This window comes from Miscanthus floridulus, chromosome 16 (genome assembly GCF_019320115.1).
Source record: "Miscanthus floridulus cultivar M001 chromosome 16, ASM1932011v1, whole genome shotgun sequence".
Taxonomy (NCBI): domain Eukaryota; kingdom Viridiplantae; phylum Streptophyta; class Magnoliopsida; order Poales; family Poaceae; genus Miscanthus; species Miscanthus floridulus.
Window position 1 is genome coordinate 9,588,998 of NC_089595.1, and position 22,786 is coordinate 9,611,783.

The 22,786-nt window shown below is 44.9% G+C and overlaps 1 protein-coding gene and 2 pseudogenes across 1 annotated transcript; 2 read left to right on the top strand and 1 right to left on the bottom strand.

Annotated features, from left to right (window-relative positions):
* Positions 1-8,686: 8,686 nt before the first annotated feature.
* On the top strand, positions 8,687-12,430 carry LOC136510239 (eukaryotic translation initiation factor 3 subunit F-like; annotated as a pseudogene).
* Positions 12,431-13,903: 1,473 nt separating this feature from the next.
* Positions 13,904-16,710, top strand: LOC136509856 (probable GTP-binding protein OBGM, mitochondrial; annotated as a pseudogene).
* A 1,363-nt stretch (positions 16,711-18,073) lies between these two features.
* On the bottom strand, positions 18,074-19,209 carry LOC136511416 (polygalacturonase inhibitor-like). Its single transcript, XM_066505481.1, has one exon. It carries the CDS (start codon positions 19,174-19,176, stop codon positions 18,142-18,144), a length of 1,035 nt encoding a protein of 344 aa, XP_066361578.1. The 5' UTR covers positions 19,177-19,209; the 3' UTR covers positions 18,074-18,141.
* Between the last annotated feature and the right edge of the window lie 3,577 nt (positions 19,210-22,786).

Genomic DNA, 22,786 nt, shown 5'->3' on the forward strand with positions numbered 1-22,786 from the left:
AATCCGAGTCGGAGTAACCAACTAGCTCAAACTTTGCTCCTTTGGGATACCACAAACCAACATTTGGTGTATGCTTCAAGTATCTCAAAATTCTCTTTGTAGTCTTCAAATGACTTTCTCTTGGTGAGGCTTGAAATCTTGCACACATGCATACACTAAACATGACATCCGGCCTTGATGCGGTCATATAGAGTAGGCTTCCAATCATAGACCGATACAACTTTTGATCCACCATATTTCCACTTGCATCACTATCCAAGTTGCCATTGGTTCCCATTGGCGTGCTAATGACTTTGCTATCAATCATGCCAAACTTCTTGATCATGTCCTTGATGTACTTGCCTTGACTCACAAATGTACCATTTTTCAATTGCTTGATTTGAAGACTAAGGAAGTAACTCAATTCTCCAATCATGGACATCTCAAACTCATTAGCCATCATCTTTCCAAATTCATCACAAAACTCTTGATTTGTTGATCCAAAAATGATGTCATCTACATAGATTTGTAATACAAATAGATCTTTTCCAATCTTCTTGATGAAAGAGTGGTTGTCAACCTTGCCCATTGTGAACCCTTTAGAGAGTAGGAAATCCCTCAATCTCTCATACCATGCTCTAGGTGCTTGCTTCAAGCCATACAATGCTTTCTTTAACTTGTACACATGGTTGGGCTTCTTGTCATCTTCAAAACCGGGAGGTTGCTCAACATATGCTTCTTCATTGATATAACCGTTGAGAAATGCACTCTTAACATCCATTTGATAGAGCTTGATGTTGTGAGCACAAGTATAGGCTAGCAAGATCCTTATTGCTTCCAATCTAGTAACCGGGGCATATGTTTCTCCAAAGTCAAGACCTTCAACTTGTGTATATCCTTGTGCTACCAATCTTGCTTTGTTCCTTACTACTATCCCATCTTGATCTTGCTTGTTTCTAAAGACCCATTTGGTTCCAATCACATTGTGTCCCTTTGGTCTTTCTACCATTTCCCATACTTGATTTCTTGTGAAGTTGTTCAATTCTTCATGCATAGCATTTACCCAATCAACATCCCTCAAAGCTTCATCTATCTTCTTCAGTTCAAAATGATGCCAATCTTGATCTTGTTTGAACACCTCTTGAAATATCACCAATGATTGTGTCCAAAGGATGATCTCTTGCAATACTTGTTGGTTGGAGGATTGGAACTTGATTGCTTGTACTTGCTTGATCATTGGGTTGAGATGATGTACTAGCCACTTGATCTTGATTAATATCATGAGAGTCACTTGCACTAGCTTGACTTGTATCTTCTTGCACATTTGAGTTGAAGAGCACTTGCACTTGATCATCTTCATCATCATTTACTTGCCTAGGCCTCAATTCACCAATATCCATGTTCTTCATGGTATTTGAAAGTTGAATGCCTCTAACATCTTCCAAGTTCTCATTCTCTTCTTGTGAACCCTTGGTTTCATCAAATTCAACATCATGAACTTCTTCAAGAGTACCACTATCCAAATTCCATACTCTATATGCTTTGCTTGTAGTGGAGTAACCAAGTAGGAATCCTTCATTACATTTCTTGTCAAACTTGCCCAATCTAGTACCTTTCTTCAAGATATAGCATTTGCAACCAAAGACCCAAAAATATGCAATGTTGGGCTTTCTACCATTCAAGAGCTCATATGGTGTCTTCTCTTTCAATCGGCGACAATAGAGGCGGTTGCTACAATAGCAAGCCGTATTGATAGCTTCGCCCCAAAAGGATTGACTCACATTGTACTCACTAAGCATAGACCTTGCCATATCAATAAGTGTTCTATTTTTTCTCTCGACAAAGCCATTTGATTGTGGAGTGTACTTGGCCGAGAATTGATGTCTAATTCCAAATTCATCACATAACTCATCAATTCTAGTGTTCTTGAACTCACTACCATTGTCACTTCTAACTCTCTTGATGGTTGTTTCAAACTCATTGTGAATGCCTTTAACAAACGATTTGAATATTGCAAATACATCACTTTTGTCCACTAGAAAGAATACCCATGTGTATCTAGTGTAGTCATCCACTATCACAAAGCCATATTTGTTTCCACCTATACTTGTGTATTGTGTTGGCCCAAACAAATCCATGTGCAATAACTCAAATACTTTACTAGTGCTCATCATGCTTTTCTTAGGATGGGTGTTTCCTACTTGTTTGCCGGCTTGACAAGAGCTACAAAGCTTATCCTTTTCAAACACAACATCTTTCAAGCCTTTAACTAAGTCATGCTTAATCAATCTATTCAATTGTTTCATTCCAACATGACCAAGCCTTCTATGCCATAACCAACCCATGCTAGACTTAGTGAACAAGCATGTGGATAATCTAGCTTCACTAGCATTGAAATCAACCAAGTATAGATTCTCATATCTAAAGCCTTTGAAGATCAAGTTAGAGCCATCTACACTTATGATCTCTACATCATCTACTCCAAATATGCATTTGAATCCAAGATCACACAATTGTGCCATGGATAGCAAATTGAAGTTTAAGCTTTCTACTAGCAATACATTAGAAATGCTCATGTTATTGGATATTACAATCTTACCAAGCCCTTTGACCTTACCTTTGCCATTGTCACCAAATGTGATACTATCATAACCATCATTGCCATTGGTGTTGATTGAGTTGAACATTCTTGCATCACCGGTCATGTGTTGAGTGCACCCATTATCAAGAACCCAATGCCTTCCTCTAGCTTTGTAATTGACCTACAAAAGAAGATCAATTCTTTTTAGATACCCAAACTTGCTTGGGTCCTTAAAGGTTAGTAACCAAGCTCTTTGGCACCCAAATGGCTTTCTTCTTTGAGCCCATCCATGGTTTGCCAATGAACTTAGCCTTCACACCATTTTTACCCTTAGTAAGCATATAGCATGAATTAAACTTAATGGAGGATACATTAGCATTTTTGCTCTTGTTTTTACATTCTTGCTCTTTATGACCAACTTGCTTGCAACTAGTGCAAAACCGACCATTGTTCTTCATAAAACTAGTCTTGTGAGAAGTAAAGGCCGCTTTGCCTTTCTTGGGGGTATAGCCCAATTCCTCTTTATAGAAAGAAGCTCTTTGGCTACCCAAGGCCATAAGCAAGCGGTCCTCACCACCATAAGCCTTAGCTAGGTTGTGAGTGAGCTTAGTGACCTCCTTCTTGAGGTTCTCATTCTCAACCACTAGTGAGATATCACAAGTGAGACCATCACTACTAGATGAGGTAGAAGTGGAAGTGCTACAAGAAGGGTTAGTAGGAGTGACAATGATAGGCATAGATAGTGATGTATCAATTAAATCACAAGTTACACCTACATCACAGGTTTCAACATGCTTCTTTTTATCTTGTTCATTAAGCAAAGTGGAATGAGCTTTTTCAAGCTTTTTGTGAGCCTTGCCAAGCTTCTCATGGGCTACCTCTAGCTTCTCATGAGTTGCTTTGAGCTCATCAAGGGCTTGCTTAAGGGCTTTTACCTCCTTATTCAAGCTCTTGCATTCCCTTCTCTTAATGTCAAAGTGTTCTTTAGCATCTTCTAGCATGTCAAATAATTTATCTTTAGTAGGTTCATCATTATCACTATCACTATCATTTTCACTTTCATGTTCATTATTATCAACGTGTTCTTCATCACTTTCACCATCACAAGATTGTACTTTAGTGGCCTTAGCCATGAAGTATGATGAAGATTCGAAGAGAGAAGGCTTCTCATTGATGGCAATGCTTGCAAGAATCTTCTTCTTGGTGGTCTTGTGATCATCATTATCATCATCATCATCATCATCACTTGAGGAAGCATCACTATCCCAAGTGACTACATATGAACCACCCTTTTTCTTCTTGAAGGCCATCTTGTCCTTCTTCTCTTTCTTTTCCTTCTTATCCTTCTTGTTCTTCTTGTTGTCATCATCATTGTCACTATTGTACGGGCATTGAGCAACAAGATGATCTTTGCTTCCACACTTGAAGCACCTTCTTGACTCTTCTTTGTTCTTGAATGAAGATTTCTTTCTTCTTGCACGATAGCCCTTCTTCACCATGAACTTGCCAAATCTCTTGACAAATAGAGCCATCTTCTCATCATCATCATCATCCCATGAATCATCTTCTTCACTAGATGTTTCTTGCTTGGCTTTGCCCTTGGATGATGTGGCTTTGAATGCCACGCTCTTCTTCTTCTCATCCTTCTTCTCATCTTTCTTCTCCTTCTTTTCTTCCTTCTCATCATCATCTCTATAGGTGTCATCGGTCATTATATCTCCCAATACTTGGTTTGGTGTCATAGTGTCCAAACCGCTTCTTACTAAAATGGTGACCAATGTACCAAATCTTGAAAGTAAGCATCTCAAGAATTTTGTGGGAGAAGTCCTTGTCCTTCACCTCTTCTCCAAGTACTTTGAGATCATTGATAAGCACTTGAAGCCTATGGAACATCTCTGGCACACTCTCATCATCATTCATCTTGAAGCTTGCAAACTTCTCTTTGAGAATGTATGCCTTTGCACCCTTCACGGCTTGAGTGCCCTCAAATGATTCTTCCAACTTCTTCCAAGCTTCATGTGCCATCTCAATATTCTTGATTTGCTCAAATATTCTTTCATCAATTGCATCATGAATGGCACTTAGAGCAATGTCATTGTTTTGGAGAAGCACTTCTTCGGCGGCGGTGGGATTCTCCGGATCACCAATCTCAATTTTAGTTTCTACCACCTTCCACACCTTTCTATTGATTGACTTGATGTGTGTGGTCATCTTTGACTTCCAATAAGGATAATTTGTGCCATCAAATTGGGGTGGCTTCTTGGTGTTGTTGATTTGAGCCATTTTAACACCAAAGGTTGTTAAGCCTCAAATAACGGTGACTTCGGCTCCGATACCACTTGAAAGGTCCTAATGGCTAGAGGTGGGGTGAATAGCCTAATAAAATTTCTACAACAACACTTAACAAAAAGGTTAGACAATTATGAAGCGAAGCAAGTGTTGCGCTAGCCTACTCAAAATGCAAGCCACCTACCACAATTCTAGTTTAGATAGTGTCGATTCACACAAGAGGTATGACACTACCCTATGTTAGTGTGCTCTCAAAAGCTAACTAAAGAGTCACACCAACCAAGCAAGCAAGCTCTCACAACTAGTTACAATAAAGATCTTGTCAACTAGTTTGCGATAATGTAAAGAGAGTGATCAAGATAGTTATACCGCCGTATAGAGGAGTGAACCAATCAATTACAAGGATGGACAACAATGAAGACCAATCACCTCGGAATCAAAGGATGAACACAATGATTTTTACCGAGGTTCACTTGCTTGCCGGCAAGCTACTCCTCATTGTGGCGATTCACTCACTTGGACGTTCACGCGCTAATTGGCTTCACACGCCAAACCCTCAATAGGGTGCCGCACAACCAACACAAGATGAGGATCACACAAGCCACGAGCAATCCACTAGAGTACCTTTTGGCGCTTCGCCGAGGAAAGGTCAAGAACCCCTCACAATCATCACGATCGGAGCCGGAGACAATCACCACCTCTGCTCGACGATCCTTGCTGCTCGAAGCCATCTAGGTGGCGGCAACCACCAAGAGTAACAAGCGAAATCCGCAGCAAAACACGAACACCAAGTGCCTCTAGATGCAATCACTCAAGCAATGCACTTGGATCACTCCCAATCTCACTATAATGATGAATCAATGATGGAGATGAGTGGGAGGACTTTGGCTTAGCTCACAAGGTTGCTATGTAAATGAAAATGGCCAAAGATATGAGCCACAGCCGGTCATGGGGCTTAAATAGAAGCCCCCATGAAATAGAGCCGTTGTACCCCTTCACTGGGCACACTGCGCTCTGACCGGACGCTCCGGTCTTACTGACCGGACCCTGGACCCAGCGTCTAGTCCACAGATGAACGCCACGCGTCATTAGCTTCAAACGTTGTTCGTCAGATTCCAACGGCTACTAAGTTGACCGGACACTCCAGTAGAACTGACCGGACGCTGGAGTCACAGCGTCCGGTCGAGTATAGTAAGGGTCGAAAATCGGTTTTCCTCGATCGGACGCGTCCGGTCCACCTCGACCGGACACAGCCCAGCATCCGGTGGTAAACCCTAGCCTCTGTACCGCCAGTCAACGCGACCGGACGCAGGTAGTCAGCGTCCGGTGCTTTTGGATTCAGCGTCCGGTCACTTGACCGACGCTGGCATCAGCTCTGTTTTCACTTCTAACTTCTCCACCCTTGCTCCAATGTGCCAACCACCAAGTGTATCACCTTGTGCACATTTGTTAGCATATTTTCACAAATATTATCAAGGGTGTTAACACTCCAATAGATCCTAAATGCATATGCAATGAGTTAGAGCATCTAGTGGCACTTTGATAACCGCATTCCGATACGAGTTTCACCCCTCTTAATTGTACGGCTATCAAACCTAAATGTGATCACACTCTCTAAGTGTCTTGATCACCAAAATAAAATAGCTCCTATGGATTATACCTTTGCCTTGAGCATTTTGTTTTTCTCTTTCTTCTTTTCAAGTTTAAGCCCTTTATCATCGCCATGTCATCACTATTGTCATGTTATGATCTTCATTAGCTTCTCCACTTGAAGTGTGCTACCTATCTCATGATCACTTGATAAACTAGGTTAGCACTTAGGGTTTCATCAATTCACCAAAACCAAACTAGAGCTTTCAGAGAGGCAAAGAGAGAGGAGGTCGAGAGCAGAAAGAGGGGGATAGTAGCAGCAAGCTTACAAGCAAGTATCAGCAGTGCACCCGTACACACAAACAGATAGCTTATGCATGCATGCATCGGCCATGTCGAGAATCCATCGTACCTGCTACGCGCCACTGTCCATTTACGTGCCGCGTACGATCACCAGGGAAGCCCTTCATTGAATGCGTCCCGCCGAACGCATGGAGGAAGGCTGGCTATGACGCGCTTCATCTGAGCCGTGGAATTTCTATCTAACGCACTAACTAAATAGATATTATGTGGACACTCTGGGAGGCCACCGATTCGTTGCGCCATATATCTTTAATACTTTTGTGTGAGAAGTGGCTGGTAGCCACAGCCCACAGATCCTACGCGCGCCTCCCATTAGGCCCATCAGTAGCCTGACTAAAAGGAAGCCATAGGCTGAAGCATTTTTTGTCATGGATGGCCACCATTTCATTTTGCCGAGACAAAACTGGAGGGCTGGGCGGCTGGGAACCTAGCCACGCGCGCCTCACTCCACTTCTCAGGGTCGGCCGCCGCTCCCCTTCTCGCGCGCGGAGCACGTCCACTGGCACCACGGTGCTCAGCAGATCCGCGCGCTCGTGCGGCATATCTGCATCATGGGAGCTGGCCGCGACCATGACTGACTGGTGAGTGCTCCCCGGCACAGATACTTCCTTCTCATGCTCATCAACTTCTCACGGGAGCTGGCCGGCGGCCATGAACTGAAGAAGAGGAGATCGAGAACATGGAAGGGGATTAACTCACGGGATCCACGTCGCAGGGCGGAAACTCGTTGCTGGCGGCTGGCGAGTAGGGACGGAGGCTCGTCGCCGGTGGCCGGTGAGCGGGGTTGCGGCGTCACTGTGCGGGGATGCGGCGCGAGGCGCAGGCGTAGCTGTGCGGGACTGCGAACATCGGACGCTAGGGCGTCGGGGCAGAGGGATAAGGCTCTCTTCCTGCGCTTCTTACTGGGCTCGGCCCGTCGGCCGTATCGGCAGGATGGCGTATCCAATTTGCATGAAAATAATAAAAAATCGAATAATCCGAGGATACGTATCCTGCGCGTATCGGACACGTATCCGTATCCGATACGTATCGGATACGCGATACGTGGCTTCAGGCACGTATCCGTGTAACACCCGGGAGTGACAACAGCGGTGTTGGATTTTCTAAATGGGGGTGTAATGCCAGAATCGATTAATAGGACGACAGTCGTCCTAATCCCAAAGATTAAATGCCCGCAGGATATGAAGAATTTCAGACCAATCTCCTTGTGCAATGTGATATATAAAATCTGTTCAAAGGTGTTGGCGAATAGATTGCGGAGTTTACTGGATGAAATTATTGCAGAGGAACAAAGTGCGTTTGTGCCAGGTCGATTGATTACTGACAATGTGTTAGTGGCATATGAATGCACTCACTATCTGCAGAGGAAGAAAGGCAAAACAGGAGCCTGTGCAATTAAGCTCGACATGGCTAAGGCGTATGACCGTGTTGAGTGGGAGTATCTGAGGGAGATTATGTTGAAATTGGGATTTCATGAAGGTTTTGTCTCTCTGATAATGAGATGTGTAACATCAGTATCTTTCTCAATTAAAGTGAATGGAGTTCTTATAGAGAGTTTCAGGCCTTCGCGTGGTATCCGCCAAGGTGATCCTATATCACCCTATCTCTTTCTGCTTTGTGCGGAAGGGCTGTCTTGTTTGCTCAAGTCTGTTGGTCCAGTGCACTTATCCAGAGGTGTTCGCGTGGGCATCCATGCTCCCTGGGTATCACATCTTCTCTTTGCGGATGATTGCATCGTTTTCTCAGAAGCGTCGCAGAGGGGGGCCGCCAGAATACAATCGATCCTTGATATTTATAGTCGAGGATCGGGAGTCGGGACAGCTTGTTAACAGAGAAAAATCGGCAGTATTCTTCAGTAAAAATTGCCTAGAAGAAACAAAGGACATGGTGCGGCAGGAGCTCCACATTGAGACTGAGGCATTGGCTGACAAGTATCTGGGGTTACCAACTGCTGTGGGTCGGTCCAATGCTGAATCCTTCGAGTATATGCCTGCAAGAATCAAGGGCATCATTGGTTCCTGGAGTGGCAGGGCAGCGAGCAGTGCGGGGCGGGAGGTCTTGCTCAAATCAGTTGCGCAGGCGATACCAACCTATTCTATGAGCTGCTTCCTCCTCTCCAAGGTCACGTGCAAGAAGATGAGAGCGGCTATGATGAATATTTGGTGGGGAGGATCGGCTGACAACCGACGTATCCATTGGCTTCGTTGGGACCGTCTTACTCACCATAAGTCACAAGGAGGTATGGGTTTCAGGGACTTACATTTATTTAACAAAGCTCTGCTGGGTAAGCAAGGATGGCGACTGACCATTAGGCCTGAGCTTATGCGGCCGGGTCCTGAAGGGCCGCTATTTCCATGATACTGATTTTATGCTGAGCACTCAGGAAGAAACACGCTAGCCAAACACGATAGCTCTCCAAGAAGATCGGTGATGGCTCCTCGACAAACATATGGTCTGACAGATGGATTCCGAAATACTTTGATGCTCGTCCATTGACACCGAGAGACGGCCATGTAGTCTCTCTGGTGTCGGATTTGGTGACAGCGTCGGGGCAGTGGAATGAACAGCTGATCCGGGAGACCTTTATACTGGTTGATGCAGCGGCGATCCTTCGTATACCGCTGAGGCCGAATGCGGAAGATTGGTGGGCATGGGAGCCTGAAAAGCATGGTGAATACTCGGTGAAAACGGCCTACAGAAAGCTTGCTGATGCACAGCAGCAAGGTGAGCCAACAACGCCGGGAGGATCAGGTGATGCTTCATGGAACCGAATTTGGAAACTCAATGTCCCCCCGAAGGTTAAAGTGTTTTGGTGGAGAGTTCTCCATGAATTCCTACCAGCCAAATCGGTGCTATATCAGTGCCACATCGAGCAGACGGCTTTCTGTGATCTATGTGGAGCGGAGCAGGAGTCCATTCAACACATCTTGATTCACTCTACTGTCTGCTTGTAGTTTCTCGACTGGATTTGGTGTTTCTGGGGAAGTACGCTCATCCATGAGTTCTTCAAGGGAAGTACAAAACCCCATCCATCTTACAGTCGACACTGGCTTCACTAGGGGGAGGCTTCCATCAAAGCCTACATCTCATCCAACCTGTCCCTCGGAGATAGGCACCTTGCTGCTCAATTTCAGGAAATTCCTCTGGATCTAAGGATGATTGAGGCAGAAAAGGCTGGATGTATGTATCACTTTCCTGTCTGCTAATTCATCTATGATTGTTTTGGGTGACTGTAAATGAACTTCGAAGAACCGAAACACTACAAGCAATATGTAAATGGCATAGAAGAATGAACTTACTACATTGAAATATTGAATGAACCCACAAACTCTGCTAGCTGTAGCCTTTCAGTATTTGCAATGTTAAATTTGTTTACGTTCTTATATGTATTGAACTCCGCCTATGTTGTCTCAACATAGCAGGTCTCAAGCCCTGGTAAAGGAGGAGGGTTGTGTTAGGCGTGGCGAGCCAACGTTAAATCTAGCCATTCTAATAGAGATGAAACCCGAAAGAAAATCGTTGGGGCGTAACCCTCTTAGCGATGCGCCATATCGGAATCCGGGTATGGTGTTAAATGAGCAAGGGCCGGGTCGTCACCCCCATGACGCGCTGTGTCGCGATTTGGGCACGGTGTCAAATGATCAAGGATCGAGTTGTCGCATCCTTAGTGGTGCGCTACATCGGCGCCCGGGTGTAGTGAAAAATGAGCAAGGGTCTTCACATCTGATTCGACGGGTGCGAAGGGTAAGGAAGCTAGTCGAACCAACTAGGATCCGTTTAGGCAGTTGGAATGTAGGGTCGCTTACAGGTAAGTTAAGAGAATTAGTTGATACCGCGACTAGGAGGCGTGTAAATATATTATGCGTTCAAGAGACTAAATGGAAGGGTCAGAAGGCGAAGGAGGTGGACAATACAGGTTTCAAGCTTTGGTACACAGGGACAGTTGCGAATAGAAATGGAGTAGGAGTTTTGATTGATAAAGCCTCAAGAATAGTGTGGTGGGAGTGAGAAGGCAAGGAGATAGGATTATCTTAGTCAAGCTTGTCATTTGTGATATGGTCTTGAACATAATTAGTGCGTATGCCCCCCAAGTAGGCCTCGATGAGAGTGCTAAGAGATAGTTCTGGGAAGACTTAGATGGCCTGATTAGAGCTGTACCCAGTAGTGAGAAGTTTTTTATAGGAGGAGATCTTAATGGGCATGTAGGTACTACAAGCGCAGGTTTCAAGGCAGTTCATGGAGGTTTTGGGTATGGTAGTAGGAATCAGGAGGGTGAGGAAGTTCTAGACTTAGCGGTACCTTTTGACCTGATGATAGCCAACACTTTCTTTAGAAAGAGAGAATCTCATCTAGTGACCTTCAGTAGCGGACAACACTCTAGCCAGATTGACTTTGTCCTCACAAGAAGAAAGGACAAACGAGCATGCTTGGGTTGCAAGGTGATATCAGGGGAGTGTGTTGTTTCTCAACATAAGCTTTTGGTGGTAGACTTTCGTTTTCAGGTGCGTGCCCATAGGGATAAACAAGCTAAGATTGAAAGAACAAAATGGTGGAAACTAAAAGGGGAGATGTCAGTGGTATTCAGGGAAAGGGTTATCAAAGAGAGCTCTTGTAAGGAAGAAGAGGACATAAACAACATGTGGGAGAAGATGACAACCAACATTCGGAAGGTGGCCTCAGAGGTGTGTGGAGTAACCAAAGGAAGTGGAGGCGAGGCTAAAGATACTTGGTGGTGGAACGAGGAAGTCCAAAGGGCTATTAAGGAGAAGAAAGAGTGCTATAGACACTTGTACCATGACAGGAGTGTGGACAACATAGAGAAGTATAAGGTGGCAAAGAAGACTGCAAAGCGAGCTGTAAGTGTGGCAAAGGGTAGAGCGTACGAGGATCTTTATCAACGTTTGAGTACGAAGGAAGGAGAGAAGGACATTTATAGGATGGCTAGGGTTCGTGAGAGAAAGATAAGGGACTTCAACCAAGTTAAGTGCATTAAGGATGAAAGGGAGCATCTCTTGGCGAAGGAGGATGAGATCCGACATCGATGGCAAGAGTATTTTGACAAGTGTCGCTAGCTGCTACAGTCAATTTTAGTAGCAGAGTATTTTCAAACTTCCATCACAGTTACTACCTTTTGTTACAGTTGAGATCCTGAAATCTACCATGGTAGAGAAGCTCCCCAATGATCTGGAAGGAATGGAGTCCTCAATGGAGAAGCTTTACATTCTTATTGATGAGATCTACAAATACGTCGATGATGTTGTGGTAAGTATCTCTCCTGCAACATTTTCCTATTTCGTTTGGATGTGAGTGTCAATTGTCTCATATGTATGACATTGAAGGAAGGACGTGTGGCACCTGACAACAGAATTGGGAGGTTCATCTCTGATTCTGTTGCTTCAATGCCGAAATTGTCCCCAGCTGCTTTCGATAAGCATTTCAATGACAAGATTCAGGTAAATTACTTGTGCCTCTCGATGCCAGTGTAGGATGTCCACCTTGCTTTGGTTGCTGATGAGTTAACAATAACTGACCCCACAGGATAACCTTGCGCTGGTATACCTGTCAAGCATCACAAGGACACAAATCAGCATCGCCGAGAAGTTGAACACTGCTGCTCAAGTGCTGTAATTTTGGCATCTGGTTGGACGTGGATGACTTGATGCTATCTGGTGATGTTTGGCCTACGTGTCCACTTGGTGGCAGGAATTGTTATTATTACTAAATGAGAGACCTGATGAAAAGGGTTAGTCAACGATGAGATCCCATAATGTTGTCAGTAGGGTGGAGGGCGAGATGTTTCTGTTTGGATAGTATCCTGTGCTTCGGGTTGAATATTTGTAATGCTCGTTTGTTTTGTGTAGCGATACAGTTACGACATTTCAATGTGGAACAGTGAAGAGATTTGCTCCACATTGACGTCATTTGGAGGTGTAGTGGCGCTGGAATGATGTTTGTGTTCCTAGACTGTCCGCTGCTGGGCTTGCTGGATGGTGTGTTGATGTCAGCGACTTACCTGGGCCCGTCCCTGCACTGAGTGCGTCTTGTTATATGATTACTATGACCACCAATGAATGTCTGCCCATCTAATCTCATTGGTAATCAGTATGAAATATCAATAGGTTATAATCTCATGATGCGTGGATACATATATGGAACTGCTGTTGAATCTGTGTTGGAAGATTAATTTCTAATAAAGGTCTTATGCATGTTGATGAATTGTGGAAATGAGGATCAGTTAGTAGCTAGGCCGTATGCTTTTAGTGTTGCTTTCATTGCATGTACTATATATGTTGGAGCCCACCTAGATAGGAAATTACATAATACATATTGGGATAACAAACTATAGTAGATTTTCTGGAGCTTGTCTTTACATGGTTTGGTCCCTTCACATTTAGTCCAGGGTGCTTCTATTTTGGCGGTACAAACAAATATGGGTATTCGTACTTCACAATGAACTACTATGTAGATTCAGCTCTCTGATTGGGTAGTGGAGTGGAGACTCTCCAAATCCTGCAACAGAATCAGAAAAAAAAAAAGTGCAAGGCGCCTTTGAACACATTCCTAGAGACAAAAAACTGCGGTTTTCGCAAAAGAGTTGTTCAGCATAGAATTTCTCAAATACATTGCATCTGGATGCTTGGCTTGTTCACATAATACCAAAATGCACCCACCCATTTTTAAAATTAAAATTCCCTTATTTACCGATATTTGAATTACAGATTTATTAATTACTATAACTAAAAATCAGCACTAACAATTATGTGTTGATAGGTAACTTGTGGATAAACGCATTGCTTGCAATTTGAGATGCTAACAACTCGAATCCCAAACTTCATTCAAAGAGAGCAGAGGAGGCAACAGAGGAAGGAAGAAGAAGAGTCTTGGGTTAGAATCCCAAGGCCCAAGGCTCACCTTATTAAAACCCTATTGGGCTTGGAGCTCACACCAGAGCCAAGCAGAGTCTGTCCTGTTCCCCACTCTTCACGAGGCCGGTCGCCACGACGTGCCGACGGTGGTGGGAAAGGCGCCCGCAATAGGGGCATTCTCCATTCTCGGACCTTGGGCTCCTTGTTGATCATGGACAAGTAGAGTGGAGTGGACATGTGGCGGCGGCAGAAGACCTTCCTCCGCCAGCTCCTGCCATTGAGGACGGTGGCGCTGGCGCAGGCTTCATCACCGTCATCCTGGGTGGCCAGCCGGCAGGGATGCTACTATGGGTCTGCGCCGGAGGGGAGGAATGGAAAGCCAGCGCCTTTGCAGGTCTTCTGCCATATCCGTTTCCCGATTCCCTTCCCCCCTGTCTGTTTACTGATGGGTTTGGTGCAGGCGCGGGGCATGGTGGACAAGTTCCGGATGCGCGCCAAGGGTGGTGACGGCGGCAATGGCTGTGTCAGCCTCCGGCGCTCCAGGTCCAACCTCCATGGCATGCCTGACGGTGAGAGACCGCTCCCTTTTGTGCTGCCCTTGCTTGTTTTTCTAATAATACTATATAATGCTCTGGTGAAATTAGCTCTGGTTCTGGTATTAGCACTTCACAATAGAACTCCATCTTTTCTAGTTAAATTAATGATCCCCTTCATCATGAAGACCAATCTTCAAGTTCCACTTTACTTGTTTTATCCATTTGAAGAGCTCTTACTGCTGGTAAATTTATTGATTTAACACTAGGTTAACCGTCTATTGTCCTCATCTGAACTGCCCTGTTGTTTTTTGCTATTTCCCGTAATCTGTTTAATTGACTAACAGATAATATCTAGCAGTCTTTAAAATGGTATTTTCTGAGATGATACTTGTATGGGACCACCTGATACTAGAGGTGCATCGGTATTGTAAACACTAAATTTGACGTCCAAATGCAATGCTACAGTAAGAGGATGATCTCTGGAAGTCTAAAAAAATCTTGTGCAAAGTAGATTTTAATCCCTGCTAATTATATTATATCTGAATGTTTCCCCTGTTTCTGTTGGTCGAAGTTAGTTCCTGATACTCTGTTTTTTAACATAGCACTGCTGGGATTATTATTATTATTATTCGCATTTGGAATGATTAATCTTGATAATGAATAAAAAACAAATGCAGGTGGTAATGGAGGGAAGGGTGGTGATATAATTCTTGAGTGCTCCAGGTCTATCTGGGATTTCAGTGGCTTGCAGCATCACATGGTATGTATTGAAAAAATGTCATATGTTTTGCTTAAGATATAGTTGCTGCACTGATGGTTGTTCTAGATGTAAGATCCTATTTCACAAAAAATACCCTGATTGAAAATTTAGATCACGAATATATTAGAATTTCCTGGATTTTATTTAAATGAACCTAAAGTGTGAAGGTAGACAATATGTCTGAATATGATATGGATTATTTGAATTCTGGGAAGTCATTGATACCTGACTTTTAGCTTGTTTGCTTTTGGATTTCAGAGAGGAGGCCGAGGCGGGAATGGAGTATCTAAGAATCAGATTGGAACAAGAGGTTCAGACAAGGTTGCCATGAATATATGTCTATATATGTCCTAACTTCTTTTGGTTTCTGTTTCGTAAATAAACTGGCAGCGTATATCACCTTCACTACTTATAAGTAACAGATCGCACAAGTACCAGTAGGCACGGTGATTCATCTGGTCAATGGGGAGCAACCTTCTCTCACAGTAAATAAAACAACCAGAACTCTAGATCCTTGGGACATACCAGTTTCTGCAGAACACTCTTCAGGTTCAAATCAGATTGACAATGCAGTGATGAAAGGTTTCGATGGTAGCTTGTCCCATCGGCATATTGCGCCCAAGCATAATACTGATGGAAATAAAGCTGAAAAGGGAAGCAGAAGTCAGTTGGAGAAGCTAAAATACTTTCTTACATCCTCCAAGCCTCGGTTCTCCAACACTGATTCTGATGTAAGAAGCTATCCATGTCAGGAGGGGATAGATGAAAAGGATCAGACTGAAAGCGAAGATGAAGAATTTTGGGAGGATGAAGACGAGTTCAACATTGACAATGAGGATGACAAGGAAGAGGAAGAGAGGGAAGAAGAAGATGTGCAATATTGTGTTGCTGAGATGACGAAACCTGGGCAGCGGTTGATCATAGCAAGAGGAGGGGAAGGTGGACTGGGGAATGCTTTTATCATTATGGAGATGCGGCCATCCAAAGCAAACAGACAAGAAAAGATAGCCCGCTTAAGTACCGGACAACCAGGAACTGAGAGCTTTCTTATCTTGGAACTCAAGAGCATTGCAGATGTCGGTCTAGTTGGATTGCCTAATGCCGGAAAGAGCACATTGTTGAGTTCACCACACTGAGGCCCAACATTGGCAGCCTGACCTATGAGGACTACTACTCTGTTAAAGTGGCTGATATACCTGGCCTGATCAAAGGAGCACATGAGAACCGTGGCCTCGGTCATGCTTTCCTGAGGCACGTAGAGCGTACGAAAGTTCTTGCCTATGTGCTTGACCTTGCAGCCACGCTTAATGGCAGGAAGGGTGTCCCTCCTTGGGAGCAGCTGCAGGATTTGGTCTCAGAGCTGGAGCATTACCAAGAAGGTCTGACTCGGCGACCATCACTGATTGTCGCAAACAAGATAGACAAATAGGGAGCTGAAGAGATGTACGAGGAACTGAAGAGGAGAGTGCAGGGTGTTCCTATATTTCCAGTTTGCGCCATCTTGCAGGAGGGGGTGCCAGATCTGAGAGTGGGTCTAAGGAACCTTATGGATGACTCAGATCCAGAGGGCATTGATTTGAGCAAAATGACTGTTTAATGAGGCTCCATCGCTTTCCCCCCTCGTGAATCATGATACTGATGCACATGAGTGTGTTGTGGATATTTCCCTTGAGAACCAGAGGACGAAATGGATATAGTGATTTGATCTGCAAATTCTGATGACTTTGTGGCTCTTCCTTTCTTTCTTTTTTTTCTTTTTTAATACCCTTGTTGAAGAGCAGAAATGTGTATTAGCTATAAGGTTTGTTTCAAGTTGTACATAAGGTAGCAGCTGAAACATTGGCCTTGTTTACAAAATATAAAGATAACTGCATTTGCACTTGGTAAACCAAGAAGTCATAGGGTGATAGATTCTGGTTTTAAATGTTGAAGATAATGCAACCAGGGTATGTTTTAAAAGCAGATTGTTAGAATCCAAACTGGAATCTTCTAAGAATCTAACATAACTTAGGGTCCCATAATCTATAACTTACTTTTAAGACTCCAAAGTTAAAACAAACATAGCACATGTCCTGTTGGTATCATTCCTCCTGCAGATATGTCCATGGAGCTGCAGTCTGCAAAGTGAAGACAATCTTCTGGTCCAGATGGCATGGAGTGCTATGCTTGTGGTATTTACTATCGAAGAGTTATCTCTTAGCAGTATTCTTGAATCATTTCTGCAGGCTGATTACCAGTATGTGACAGTACTACCAAGTGCTATTACATTTACTCACCTGAAGGCTGAAACATTGCCATAGCGTGAAAATAGAGAAAAATTGCATCTGTACTTGAGACCAGTAAATATACTATCAAGTTATATTATCTGTGGAATCTGACATCGTCTTTTGGCCACAGGAACCAACATTATCCCAGGTGTCCTGATGGTTGCATGCTGATTGCTTCGGTTGGTTCAGGAGGACGGTCTCAAGATGATGGACCATTTTGAACTATAATAATAACTTAACATTGTGCAAGGAGACGTCCCTTTGGCGTGGTGGCACTCGAGAAGCGACTTCAATGGAGAACAATGCTGGGGCATCTGAGAAGCCACAAATTCTGCACATTTACTGCATATATATATTGACCCCACTGGAACTGGAAGTTTGTTCAGCAGAAGTTACAACGTGTTGAGATTGAGACCTCGTCTGAGTTTCTGTATGTAAGCCATTTCCACTCTGATAACTTGATGTTTCCTTGATAAAAAAAAAAGCCTTCTTGATCTTGCATCGAAATGGAGTGGGCATGGTACATACATTTAGTGTAGGTGGGCTGTTGTTTGGTCATTTTGCAAAGCACCCGTTTCAAAAAAAAAAAATGTGGGCATGATACATACATTTATTTAATTTATAGAGAAAGCAGACCTATGCATGGCTTAATTTGTTTACCAGGAAGGCAGAAACATGCATGCTTGCATGCAAAAATGGGACTCGAAACATCGGTCGTTTGCAGATTTGACACTGGACCCACATTCATACACACAGATAGACTCACTTGTCATCCACCCGAGTGTCATCATAATCAAGGAGTCAATCTTTCGAGTGTCATTTTTGCAATTTTTTCCTTGCAAAGACAGAGAAATCGATTTATTCCTTATTAGAATAATAGTTTGATTAAAAGAGTTACACGATTGTCAGTTCACTTGCAGGGATCAGCAAGCGGAGTGCCACACAAGCACCTGTTGTGCTGGTAGCTGGAGGCATCAAAGCTCGCCATGTTGCCGCCGGTTGGCACTGCGCCGCAGAGCCGGTTGTAGCTGACGTTGAAGAACTGCAGGTTGGTCAGGTTCACCACCTGCGCCGGGATGCCGCCGTAGATGGCGTTGTGGCTGAGGTCCAGCGAGATGAGCTGCTCCGGCAGCTCCACGGTGGACAGGTTGAAGCTGAAAGCGTTGCGCGACAGGTCCATCTGCTGCACCGGCTTCGCCCTGCCGAACAGGCTGGACGCGTCGCCGGCGAAGGCGTTGCGGGACAGGTCGACCTGCGCGAACGCCACTGCTAAGAACTCGGCTGGGACGCTGCCGGTGAGGTTGTTGTGCGACAGCCGGAGGTACGCCTCCTGCGCCTTATTGTTAAGCTTGCTGAAGAGCAGCGGCGGCAGGGAGCCCGTGAGAAGGTTGCGGCTGATGTCGATGCTGTAGAGGCTGGGGAGCGTGGCGAGCGAGGCCGGGACGGCGCCGGTGAGGGCGTTGAAGGAGAGGTCCAGCTGGTTGAGCCTGGTGAGCGCGCCCAGGAACGACGGCACGTGGCCGGAGACGCCCGTCCAGGAGATGGTGAGGAAGGAGAGGTTGGAGAGCTTGGCGATGGCCGGCGGGATGGGACCAGATATGCCGGGGAGGTGGTGCAGCCTGAGGTTCTGGAGGTGGACGAGGCCCGCGATGGCGTCAGGGATGGTGCCCGTCAGGTTGGCGTCCTGGAACACGGCGAGGCCGACGACGCGGCCAGTGGCGGCGTCGCAGTCGACGTCGTACCAGTCGCAGCAGGGGTTGTCGGGCGTCCACGACGCGAAGTGGTACGGGTTGCCGAGCGCTGCCTTGATGGCCAGCAGCGCCGCCTTGTCGCCGGAGTGGCACTGGTCCTTGCTGGAGGAGTCGGCGGATGCTGATGATGCAGCGGCAAGGAACAGGAGGACGAAGATGAAGGAGCGCATCGCCATCGTTGTCTCCATCTTCATCTTGGATTCTTGTGGGGATCGCTGCAGCTAGCTAGCCTAGCTATATACTGGTCGTCTGCCAGTGCCAAATGAACAGACTGGTGGAATGATGAGCGCCGACAGACACCAAGGTCAGTAGCCGCTAGGCTCACGGCTCTGCAAGTGCAAGACGACCAAGGGAGACGATGGTCAAATTACTCAACCAAAGCTCTGACCAGATGGATAAGAAGATGTGGTCAAAATTCTAAACTTTGACCTTAAATGTAGTTTTAAAAACACGCACGTGTAGATTTGCCTACGTACTGTCATAATCTCTTGCTTGCAAAGTACATGATATAACTATATAATGATAGGAAAAGATATGTTAAAACATATAATGAATTCAGATTCAACGCAATTGCTAATTTCTCTCTATACTAGCAAGGGAAAAATAATATATGTATGTACTAGCAGGCATAATTTTTTGATGGAGGAAATTGAACATCTTAAATAATGGCAATGCGAACAAAAGGTAACCATGGCCTCCCTAGCTAGTTTTTGAAATTACATTAGAGTAAACAGTGATTTGTTAAGCTCAAATATCAGTATCCTCTATAGGTTGGCACTGATGTTGACCTTCCAAGACCTCACGTACTTCAAGCTCTAGTGCACCACCATGATCTTGAGTGGAGTTATGCAGGATTTTAAATGACTTTTTGTGCCATTGTAGTAATCAAGTGTGGACACATAGCAATGACTTGAGATTATCATGCAGAAGCATCCTCCTGCACTTCACAAGTTTACATGTAATGTTATGCAGAAATTTGGCCTGTTCGTTTCGCTGAAATTTGGCTTATGCTGATGCTTATGCTAATTTGTTGTGAGAGAAAAACGTTGTTCGTTCGCTGAAAAGTACTGCTGAAGTATGCTGTAAAACATTTGCTTAATCTCGGTTTACAGCAGCAATTTACTGCATCGATCCGTACCATCAAGAATACTACTGCAAAGTAGAACTAGAAGGCCCAATCCTATCTATAATCAGAAACTCCAGTAGAGAGAAAAACGAACTTGACAGCTAGTTAGGCAAAGATCTAGTCACCGGAAGGTAGCAATTGCAATCGAGACCAATAAGATGACGGAGGAGTCGGGGTCGCCGCCGCCGAGTCGAATTGCTTAGCCGCAGTAACTGCTCGGCTCAACGCCAAACCCGGCGCCGCCACCTAGGGCCCTCGTTGAGTGCCTTTCAGAGCCGGAGTGATGAGGACATCGCACTTGTTATGTTCGATCACACGAAGATCATTCACCATCTAACAACGCAAGCGATCGTAATCATGGGCCACTTACACGAAGCTGCACCAAGAAACTACAAGAACTGATGAATTCATTCCTAATTGACTTTTTTGAACAATTATTCCTAACTGACTTTGATTTCATTATTTCTAAGAATGTAATACTACCTAAGTGTTCTACCTTGATGTTACTTAGGTGCACACATGAAAAGATGAAAGATACATGGCCTAAGGAGAAGGACGATCGGAACTAAGGTTTTCATCATCTGTTCTAGTTTAATAAAAATGGACCCATGTGATAAACACGGACCAATGTGATAAACACAGACCAATATGATAAAAACGGACTAACCCGATAAAAACAGAAGGTCAACAGTCTTCCCAACGTTGGTACAACTTCCCATGTAAAATTGTACCATTCTACGATGTTTCGTGATGCATTCTACACATGGCTAGAAAGTTGTTCAAGTCTACTTTCACACCTAACAAACGGTTCGTCATTTGGACTTCCCAATAAGAAGTTATGGCTAGTTTAGTGGAGACTGCTCAGGAGGCCAACAATTGCGTACAGACCGCTTCGAGAATCCATCTTGTAACGACCTTTCACATAGCCTATCTTCAAAAACTCCATTTAGTTTTCATAGCTAAGTAGGAGGGTTATTCCTAGTATAAGTATCCCCTGCCTCTAAATTATTAGAATTTTTTTTAATTGATAAACCCCTAATATTATAGCCGAGCTGCCTAGTGTCTTACTCATACCTTTGTTCTTGTTCTTCCTTGTTTTTCTTGGACTTGTGAAGAGATCTCTCTGGGTTCCTCTAGTTCATGCTTTACGGTTTCGAGTACGGCCGCAACGTTATGTGTGGATTAGTTCCGGATTGTGGTTCTGCGGTCGTTCGGAGATTGAGTCGAATTCTTCGCAGTTTCAGTGCCTCTCTCCCCGTCGCTTGTCGCATCCTACCTCTGTCAGGTATAAAGCTAGTTATCTCGCTGTTTGCAGCAAGCTATCTTTGTTTTGTCGATCTACTGTCACGAAGATCGGGACACCTCAAGTGGGTTCCTTACCACGGAGGAGGCACCTTGTATTGAGCCCATGAAGCGGTGACCGGCCAGCGTTGCCAGTGACGGCGCGATGCAGAGTATGCGGTCGGCGGCGAGCGCTGGAAGCCCATATGAAAAGATTTTTTTTTAAGGCAGCCAATTTTCTTTTTGAGGAACTTTTAGAGCAGCCCAGATGGCCCAGCTTAGAAGCAGCACTGGGCCATAGCATTACCTTGCCAAATAATTATCTGTACACAAATGAAATGAAGGCGTGTCTTATTTTTTTAACCAAACTTTACAATTGACCGACAATTAGCTGAATTACATTCATGTTTCGATATATAAAAGCTGCACCAATCAAAAAAAATTTAATATAATATTGACTATGTAGTAATAGAGTACGAAATAAGAGAAGTTAGTAGTCGAAAGTCAACTTTTCGGGACTTTCATTTGAAAATACGCCTTAAATGGATGGACAGATCGAGGGGTTTATGGATAAAGATGGCAACGGGGAATTCCCCGTCGGGGAACAGGCCCCCATCCCCGGGGGACAAACTTTCCCTGTCCCCATCCCCGCGAACATCAACGGGGGGACATTTCTTCACCATCCCCGTCCCCCCCCCCCCTGGGGATTTAATCCCCGCGGGGATACCCATCCTCGAGCACAATAAGCAATGTACCAAATCGTAGAAACAAGACTACACAAAAAAAAATTTACAGACACATCACAGATTCATAGCAAGTCTAAGCAATTCACCCGGCATTCGGCGGCAGCCATGGCTTCTACGCCGCGCGGCTGGTGGCTCCGACGAGGCCGGCGAGCAGCAGGCGATGTCCTGGCGAGTGGACATCGAGAGATGTAGCAGTGTCGGACATAGAGAGATGTAGCGGCGTTGGACACAGAGCGGAGTGAGCGATGGAAGCAGCGACATTGCAGTAGAGGGTGGTGAGTGGACACCGAGAGGGATGGAGAGATCCAAAGCGGAGGTAGCGGCGTCACAGCAGAGGGAGCGATGCACTGCGTCAGATTGAGGATTGGGGAATTAGGGTTAGAGAGTTGGTAGTGCGTATATATACTCGGTTGCAGTACATGGGCTTGGACGCTTGGTGCCTTGGCGGGGCGGGGTGGCGGGGATCGGGGTCAGGGAGCAACCAACCATCCCCGTCCCCGTCATCCCAACGGGGATAGATTTCCTACCAAATTCATCCCATGAGGAACAATCTGGCTCCATCCCCGTCCCCTAACAGAGGAATTCCTTGCGGGGAATCAGGGATCGGGGCCCATTGTCATCTTTATCCATGGAACAAATGACACGTTAACA

Coding starts and splice junctions, on each gene's coding strand:
- LOC136511416 (XM_066505481.1), bottom strand. CDS start 19,176: ATGAAGATGGAGACAACGATGGCGATGCGCTCCTTCATCTTCGTCCTC.